Source organism: Geospiza fortis, unplaced genomic scaffold (genome assembly GCF_000277835.1).
Source record: "Geospiza fortis unplaced genomic scaffold, GeoFor_1.0 scaffold85, whole genome shotgun sequence".
Lineage (NCBI taxonomy): Eukaryota > Metazoa > Chordata > Aves > Passeriformes > Thraupidae > Geospiza > Geospiza fortis.
The window spans coordinates 134,540-144,060 of record NW_005054358.1 but is presented as its reverse complement, the minus strand read 5'-3'; the positions used below and the strand labels follow the sequence as shown (position 1 = coordinate 144,060).

General features: G+C 53.9%; 1 protein-coding gene across 1 annotated transcript in view; it reads right to left on the bottom strand.

The window, feature by feature from the left end:
* Positions 1-5,495, bottom strand: part of SAPCD2 (suppressor APC domain containing 2) — a 7,934-nt gene extending 2,439 nt beyond the window's left edge. The window contains exons 1-5 of the mRNA XM_031059264.1: positions 5,411-5,495; positions 4,960-5,093; positions 1,070-1,216; positions 854-952; positions 237-350 (exon numbers count right to left, since the gene is read on the bottom strand). Of these exons, the coding sequence (XP_030915124.1) occupies positions 237-350; positions 854-952; positions 1,070-1,216; positions 4,960-5,093; positions 5,411-5,495 (579 nt within the window). The remainder of the gene's footprint in view (positions 1-236; positions 351-853; positions 953-1,069; positions 1,217-4,959; positions 5,094-5,410) is intronic.
* Between the last annotated feature and the right edge of the window lie 4,026 nt (positions 5,496-9,521).

Below are 9,521 nucleotides of genomic sequence, written 5' to 3'. Positions count from 1 at the left end.
TCCCCCTGCCACTGACTCATCCAGCAAACAGCTGGAGACAGCTGAGCACAGTTGTATGCCAGAGGGCCTCCAAATGCAGCCCACACCCCCTTCTCTGGGATGACCAAGTCTGGCCAAGCTGAAGGAACACTTCCCTGTTCCTGAAGACTGCTTGTCATTCCTTCCCTGGCCCTATCCCATCCCCTTCCTTTCTCAGCACCCCGAAGGGCATCTCCTCCACCTCCACCTCCACTCACCTTGGTGAGAAGCCGATTCTGCTCCTTCAGCATGTTGATGGCTTGCTGGGAGCCTATGGAGGCTGGGGATGTCACAGGGACCAGCCTGCTCAGTGCTGAGGAGGGGTTTGTTGCCTGTAGAGAAGATGAAGGCATGAGACACTGAGCCTTCAAGCCTGTGGCCCTTCCCAGGCCTTTTTCAAGGTGAAATGTTGGCACACAAAGACCTGAGAGAAGCCCAGCAGAAGATTAAAATCACAACACAGGCCATCACAGGGTCTCCAGCCCTGTGAATGGGGCAGAACGGGGAAGCCATTCCTGCCAGTGTGCCTGGCAGGACAGGCAGCAGTGGGCTGCACCTCCAGCTTCTGCCCAGCAAGACAGTCTGCTCTGAACTGGCTGACTCAGCACCTTGACAATGGCTGTACCTTTTTAGGGATCTCCTTTAGGCCTCCCAAAGCATCCTCCAGCCCACCTCAGGACCAGCTGTGCTGTCCTCTTGGCTGTCCTCCATCACCTTTCCAGAGCTGGAGGAGACTGCGGCAGCTCCAATGTCAGCCCAGCCACCAACGTGGGAGGGACAGGATGAATCCTAAGGTCACACAAACAACCTCAAGTTGCTGATGTGCTGTTCTCACCTTGCTGGCAGTGGAAAGAAGGTCACCCAGGCAACGGTTCACCTCCTGCAGCTTAGGGACCAGGCGCCCCAGGTGGCTCTGGCCACCTTCAGGGAAATCCTGCAGGATGGGGAGGAAGAAGAGGCTGGAGGTTACCATGAGGTCAGCTCCAGGTCCGGCCACCTCCCAGTCCTGTTCTCCAAACCCAAACTTAGCCAGAAGAAGCCCCAGACTCACAGCACTGGTTCTCCTCTTCCCCAGGAACCGCTGGTGCTCCTGCATGAGCTGGATGCGCTGGTGGTACCACTCTCGAGCCCGGTCTATAAGCTCCAGGCCCTGCAACAGGAAATCCTTCTCCTGTTCCAGCTCCTTCATGTACTTCAGCTGAAAGACAGAGCACACGGGTGTCACCCACTCCCCACCAAGGCTTTGTCAAGTCCCGGGAGTTGGTTTCTTCATGAGGTGTGGGGGGATGTGGATACAGGTAAGGGTCTCAGCCCCCTTCCCCAAGAAAAGCTGAAGAGAAGCAAGATAATGACTGCTGCCTGATGCTGCTTTGGAGGAAGATTTTTGGAAGAAAAGGACACTTGAGTCATCTCTACCCTCCTGCTCACCACTGTAGGTACAGGTTTCTTCACCTACTTACCCAGGGAGGCAGCAGGAGCAGTGCCTGCAGTTGCCCCCAGCTCCCTTTGGGGTGTGAGTGTCAGCCACTGCACAGACACACTTGCTTGGTGAGCACTGAAGAATCTAGCTCAGTCTGCAGGCTGGATGTCAGGGAAAAACTGCAGCCCTGTTTCCCCAGTTGGCCTCACCCCTGGAGGCACATGAAACTGAGCAGAACATAGCACACCACACCTCTCTGCAGAAGATTTCTGCCAGTTGCTCAGGTTCCAGCACCAGCATCACCTGGAGAGCAGTGGGGGCTTTGCTATGCCTGGGGAGCTGCTATGAGGGTGCCTGAGCAACTGATGCAGTGACCCATTCATCATCCTCACCCTGTGACCCCATGGCCCTTCTGTTTTCAATACAAGGCTGCTCCCTCAGCTCCCAAGGGCATGGGGAACTTCCTGCCTCTGCCTCTGCCTTCTTTGCCAAAACATAGCTTGGCCTTCACCCACAGCACAGCCTGGGATCCACAGGCACCAGAGACTTTGGTCACCCAGAAAATGCTGGATGCACCAGAACCTCCTCCTTTGGAGAACATCAGGAGTGGTGCAGCTCAGAAGTGACCCTGAACAGAACCCTGTGGACAAGTAGGACCATACCAAGACCTTCTTCAGGCCATCAGCACTCCACGTCCCCACTGCCAGCCCCAAAGCCTTTCTGCATCCCATACCTGTCATCCATTACACTGGGGCTGCTCTTGCTCCTGCTGCTCCTGGAAACATATTTTGCAACACAACAACTCCCCCCACACCCTCCTCCAATGGCCCAAAGGGACATACCCAGAGGAAGAAGTGCAGAGCCTTGGTGCTGTCGCTGAGGGGCATGAAGAAGGTGCTGTATGTGGCAAGGACCCCCATCCAGCTGGGGGTGCAGCCCACTGCTGCCTGTCCTGCCCTCCTCCCACAGGGCTTGCTGGCCAGCACAGAGAGCGGAGGAAGAAGGAACATCCCATAGAGCAGAGGGACACTGCCAGCCCAGCCCAGGGGGGAACAGGCAGCATCTCGCCAGGACGAGACACTTGGGGCAGAAGAAAGACAAAGTGCTGGACTTGGCCGGTGCTCGGTGGCTGGTAAAGGGGAGGGAACAGAGTTGTGCCCTGGGCTGCTTACAAATGACAGTGCTCCACCTCTCAGGGAAGGTCTCATCCCAGCCACCCTCATGGTCATGGGAAAATAAGGCCAACAGATGAGGGACTGGCTGGAAAACCGCCAGCTGAGCAAGTGAGCACTAGACGAGAGAGTGCAAAGAGTCCTGGGGCTGCAGCACAGCCTCCACAGCTCTGCTCCCTGCTCAGGAGGAACCAGTCCTGGTGCACTTCGGGATGTAGGATGGGCACCAGTGCTCCCATTCCCCAAGGGCTTCAGGCAAATTAGTCTAATGACAGAGTTCCTTGTCCCTTGGGAGCCCAACATCTGGGCATGGAGGGGTAAGGAAGGTGACAGTACAAAGATTCAGTCCTTGCTGGACCCAAACCTGTTCCAGCTCTCTCTCTGTAGGCTTGGAAATGGCACCAGTGCCTAAAGGCTGTGCTCAGGGTGCCAGGGAAGGCTGAGACACCATTTCTCTGGGTTCAAAAGCACAGAAAGGTAGTGCAGCAACATATAGGGAGAGAGGGAAGGAGGGGACATGCCTCCCACTGACCACATGACAACTTGGGGGAATAGAGACCAAGACAACACAAGCCCTGAGCAAGAATGCTTATGGCAGAACTGAGGAGTGACATGGTGGCCACCATTCCCCTCACAGAGCACCTTGAGCTTGGGACCTTGAAATGTACTCCAGCCCAGAGTTGCACACACAGGGAAGGGAAGCAGAAACCTTCATCTCTCCCAACCCCCAAAACCCCAAGAAGCAGAGCCCTCAAGCCCAGACACACAGAGCAACATTTATCACTTCTTATCACACCTCCCAGCAGAGGTCCCTCTCATGGCTGCAAGCCTCTCGGGTCGGGCTGTCTGGTCTCTGTCCCGAGATGAGTTGGGTGGTCCTAGAACGGACGCAGGCTCTGAAGAAAGAGACTGGACTGTCTGGTGTTCTGTCTTCAGATTGTTTATTATCTCTTATCTATAAAATTTTCTCTCTGCCGAGCAGAGGTCTGTTCAGCAAGGCAGCTACAACGCTCTCTGACCGCCCCTGAGGCAGCATCGTCTTTTATACTACAAACTACGTACATCATATTTACTTTTATTTTCTAATACTTATCACCTATGTTAGACAGTGCACTTCTACTCTAAACTAATCCCCAAGTGCCAACATCACAGCAGAAGATGGAGAACAAGAAGAAGAAAGAAGAAGGATGAGACACGCCCTGTTCCCTCCATCTTGTCCCCATTACTCTTATACTAAAATTTTTAAAACTTATATTTTCACCCTCTGTACACCTTGTAAAAACACCCATTAAACCCGTGTGACTTTCTAACTCTCATACAAAGCTGGCAATTCATTTGCAGGATCAAAGTCCAGCCACCAAGTGTTCCGGGCATCATGCCAAGATCTCCAAACCCCCCAATGGGGTCTCGGCTCTTGACGTGGTCTCGGGAGGCTCCTCACATCTGAAGTGATGTGCTGAGTTCCCACACAAGCCCAGCAAACTACCTGCATAAACACCCCCTCCCCAGGCTGGCACTGGGGCATGTTGTGTCCCCCAAGGCCAGCGACAGGCTGGGCAATGCTGGTCAGGCCTGTTGGGCTGCAGGAGCAGGGTGACACCAGGGTGCAAGGAGTGAAAGTACAGTGGTGACAGTGCCACCAAGTACTTATCCTGCAAGCCTGGTCCTGGCTCTCTGCCCTGGACAATTTAGCTTGAGCCCGTGGACAACACGCCCAGGCAGCTACTCCATTGCACCTGGGAACAAATGAGATCCCTTCACCCAGGCAATTTGATCCAAGTCTCTCCACTCAGCGGTGGAGAGAGGGGAACAGACTTCTCCATCCAGGGCTGCCTTTGTAATTCAGTATGGATTTCTCTGCTTTGCTGCAAAAAGTCTGTTGGAAGCCAAGAGGACCTGCATGTTTGAGCCCTCATCTACATGGAACATCTGCAAGGGGGCATAGCTTGGCCCCACTGCTTGCCAGCACAAAGCATATCTGACCCTTGATGGGGTGGTCTTAAGGCCCAGAGATCCATCTGTTCCCACACCTCCACCTTTGTCTTCTTCTTCCCAAGACCTTGCCCATGGGGAAGGCAGCCAGCACACTGGCTTCATGGGCTGACCCCATTCTGGGGGAAGGATCCACCTCCTCCCTGTTCGGCAAGATTCAGGAAAGCACCTTGGAAAGAATATACATCCACATACATCAACAGACCTTCAAATCCAAATATCAGGATTTACCTGATGTCCCACAACTCACTTGTGCAGGGTGGGCAGAGAAGAAGCCAAAGCCTAGAGATGGCATCAGCAGTGAGGGACCCCTGCAACCCACCTTCCCCTTCATGGGAGCCCACAACACTCCCTTACCATGCTGAAGTCCACGCCATTGGTGATGGTGTGTCTCCGGTGTTCTGCACGGCCTCTCTGATGCCTCCGAGTGTCCCTAGCCCCTGAGTGGTCACTGTCTCCCTGGGGCTGCCCAGCAGACTTAGCATCACCACCTGGAACAGAGGAAGGCATGAGGCCACAAGCTACTTTCAACAAAATCCTCCCCAGGGCCACTTCTGTGAGATGATCTGCAAGGTGGTCTTGCAAACAGGGAGAGACTGAGCAAACCACCAGCCTGAATGTCTGCTCCTGTTTTTGTCCAGGCAGAACAGATGTCAGGAATGACTGATTCAGCTGTGCCAGGCTGGCAACAGATCTCAGTCATCTTCTGCAGAAAGCAAGCAGCTTCCAGGCAAAGCTGGTCCAGTCCCAGCCAGGGCAACTAAACCATCAGTGATATTGCCTGCCCTCACGTGTCCTCATGGGATACCTTGCTTCCACTCAGGTGGCATCAGCTCTGCCAGGAAACCAACTTCTCCTGAAGGCAGCTCTTGCTTGGTGATGGACTTGGCCATGTGGATATTCAGCCCAGACACCTACATCTATGATGTAACCATAAAGTAAATCAGACTGTAGATTTTCCACAATCTTGTTAAAACCCCAACATCCTATCCTGCAAAAGACCAATCTACTAAAAACACATGGTGCTGATGCAAATCCATGCATAACCCGTTTTTGAAGATTAAGTTCATACTGGCAGGTTCCAGGCTGGATCAGGCACCTCCTGCCTGTCAGCCAGGGCAGGAATTCCCTGGGCACCTGCAGTGAAGGCCATACAAGCCCCACACTGCCCACCTCACCAGAAACCCAGTCCTGCAGTCACAGCCAAGCCAGCTCTGATCCACTGCTAGGTGAGCTGGTAGAGCAGAACCCTGACACCCCACCATCCCAAACCACAGCATCAGGGCAGCTAGGGGTGCAGCCAGCACATCCCCAGGCAAGTCTGGATAGCAGCATGGTGCTCCTCCCTTCCTGCCCCAGTCCCCAGCAAGTGCCCAGCACACCCTCTGTCATGCCACCCCCTCAGTCCCACAGCTTGCCTGCTCCCTGCACACAGCTTTCCTCAAGAATTCCTTTCAAAACATGGCTTTTCAAGAAGAGCAGCAGGGAGCCAGCAAGTGATGGCAGGCAGCTGGGGAAAATGCCCTCTTCCCAAGACAGCCCCCCACATGTCTGCCAGGCACCCCCACCCCTCGCACATCCTTCTACCAGAGCTACCTGGCACAGGTCTGGCACAGGCACATGAAGGGCTGTGAGTGTCAGGACAGGGTGTGCGGCACCACATGGACCAGCACATTTCTTCCCTCTGCTCCACAGGTTTACTCAGCTGAGCACCTGGACATGAGAGAGGAAGGATATGAGGCAGGTGAGGGCAGCCGTGGCCACAGGAGCCACTCTTCATCTTGAAGGTACGAGGTGTGGGAGCCCTGTACCAGGGCTGCCTCTGCTGCCACAGTCACACTGGTTCAGGGATAGGAGACAGGCTCAGAGGTGCAGGCAATGCAACACCTCAGTTTGTCACTTTGTGTCACTGGAGAAAGAGGTCACCATGTCATGGGCAAAGTCCTCCTTCTGGTCCATCACAGTATCTCACTCCACCTCCCAGCAAGTACTCTGGCACATCAGTGAACACAAAGCATTTGTGAACACAAAGTCCTTGATATCACCCATCCATCTGCTTTGCCCTACACCCACATCTATCTGGGAGGAACCCAGCAAGACTGGTGTGACCACACGCATTGTCCTAGCAGACCTGTAGTACGTCCTTCTCAAAAAGCTGAGGAATAGCCCCAAAACCATGATACTCTCAACAGCCAGAATCCCAAGGCAAAGCCAGGAGCACTTCCGGTAAGAGCTGCAGGAAATCACATGCTAAAACAGTTTTTGCTGCAGTCACCTACAAGTGCTGTGTTGAGCTGAACTGCACCTGTGATAAGCAGGAGCTCCTGGTCAACCAACTGAGCTCTGCACACCTGAGCTGACAAGCTAGTGGCTAAAACAGGACCTGCTAATGAGCTGGGATAGTTGTTCTTAGGAAAAGAACAGGATCAGATCACCAGAGGTGGAAGAGATCCCGCCATGTGATAATGGACAGGCTCTGCCCAGGGCAGACACTTCATGGTTATTTTACACTTCTCCACAAGTATCCTTGGCAATGGCCCAGAGAAGCCCCTACAAACCATCCCCTCCCTCCAGCTAGTGCCAACAACAGCTCTCCAGCTGCTAGAGCCAAGCCACCCCTGGAGCGAGCGAAAGCACTGTGCTGGGGAGGAGCCAGTGCCCAGGGCCTGGGCTCTTTCTGCTCTGTGCCTTGAGTTCTCCAGGTCCCAGCTCACAGGGGAACTAGTGGGGTAAAGACCCCCAAGAGTGATGTTCAGACACTGCTGTGACAAGACCAGGCACCATAACATAGGGACATCATTATGGTGGCTTCCCTGCCCTGTGACTTCTTCAATGTCCACCTCACCATCCTTGCATCCAGTGGGTGCTGTTGGCTCCCCAGGAACCATGGGGTGCCAAGCAGCAGCGTGCAGACTGCACCAGCACTGCTGGGCTGAGGAGAAGCTGGAAGCTGACTTAAGCAGGGACCTCAGAAGCACTTCTGCCCACAGAGGTTAGTGCAGGAGAGGGAACAGAATTGTTGTCCCACTGGCTCACTGCACCCTTGGACATGCCAGGAGAACCACCTGACCCCAACCTCTGCCATTTTGCCATGAGTCACATCCAAATCACCTCTGACACGTGTAGATGCTCCTCAGACCTAAAGCAGAGCTGGATAGGCACGCTGTGAGCACCCTCTTCCCCTAAAACACAGGCAGGGAGCATTTTCTCCCACTCACTGCAGCTTATGAGCACTGACACATCTCACCGCATTTGGTTGGGGTCTTACAGAAGCCACCACGTGCAGCTGGAGGCTCAGAGTAGCCTCACACCCAAATGATATCAGCTTAGTGGAGACAGGTCTTCCTGGAGCCACAGGCAGCTCCCAGCACCCACCATACATCTCAGCAGCAGGGATGGAGCCATATCCTACCACAGCACTGCCCAACTCCCTTGCAGCCAGCTGAGAACATCCACCTGTTCAACTGCACCCTGGGAAACCACCTGTGGAGGGGCACACTGGGCAGTTGTGCAGGATCTAGAGCTAAAAGAGGTGGAGTAACTGAGTTGTACCATTTTCTAAGCTGCTGGATGAACCTGAAACTCAGGCCTCTCACCAAAATACAGCCCTGCAGTGTGGGATGCTGGCAGCAAGGGCTGAGGTGCTAACCCTGCCCACAGGCTCTGGACAGTTATGGAACATTACCCTGTAATGGAAAGATCCTCAGCAAGCAGAAAGCTGCTACAGCCATCTGCTCACTCCTTCCCAGGGCAGAGCTTTCAACCTGCTGTCTATTCACCAAGCAGGATTTTTTTCAAGTTTTTCCAGATTTACACTCCTGATGATAGAAAAGTTAGTCTGCTTAATAATATTCCCTTAGATGTATCTCCAGTGCTTAGTCTGGAGGCAAAAATAGAAAGCAGAGAACCTCAATCACAGTTAAAAGCTTCTTCTCTACTCAGCAGAAGGGACTGGGTTCGAAAGGCAAACCAGCCTGACCTTCCCAAGGTAGAGGAAGTCAATGCACTCAGGTGGTGCAATAACATGCACCAGCTCTGCACATAGACTTTGTCTCCTCTGATCTCAAAGCACTTCACAAACCTAGATAAAGAATTATTACCTACCCAGATAAGCCCAGAAGCCTGGTTTCCTTGTAACATCTTCTATTGACTAGCAACAAATCAAGAAGCCAGTGAAACAGTCTGCCCCATGCCAGGATCAGTGTACCACCCTGGAGGGCTCTGGCAGATCCTGTGGAAAGGGCAGAGTCGACAGGGATGCACAGGTGAGCCCTGTGGACAGAGCCTAGGACAGCAGAGCACATTGCCCTGGTAACTTCTCTCCCATTTATTCATTGATTAATTATTTTTTATTGGGAATAGTGCTGTGGAACGATCCAAACCAAAAAGCTGGATCGGGTTTTGCATTTTTATCTAAACCATGCATGACATCGTGAAGGAATCATTCCTGAGAGCCAGCCGAGCGCAGAGCCCACCATGCACACGGCCGCTTCGCGACCACAGCTTCACCCTAGCGAAGCTGCTCGGCTTTGCGGGTCTTCAGGACCCAGCCATTCTCCGAGACGCCCAGCTGTGCCATGCATCCCCAGGAAAGGTCAGGACAGACTCTATGCCAGGGGACAACCACGGACACATTACGGCAAAGCCCCTAATTCCTCCTGTCAGCGCTATAAATAGCCCAGCGCATCGCGAGGGAAGCACAGCCCTGGGTGGGCGGCGACGCTGGGATATTCGCACCGGAATCGTAGTTCAGCGAAGCCAAACCAGTCAATACCAACAGTAACTTTGGGGGAGTTTTACACCAGCCCCGCGGGAACCGCTGGCTCTGAGCCCAGAGGAGGGCACAGGAGAACGGGGTGAACCCGCAGGATCCCATCCCGACCTCCGAGCGCCAGTCCCCGGCCCTGGCGCTGCCATCA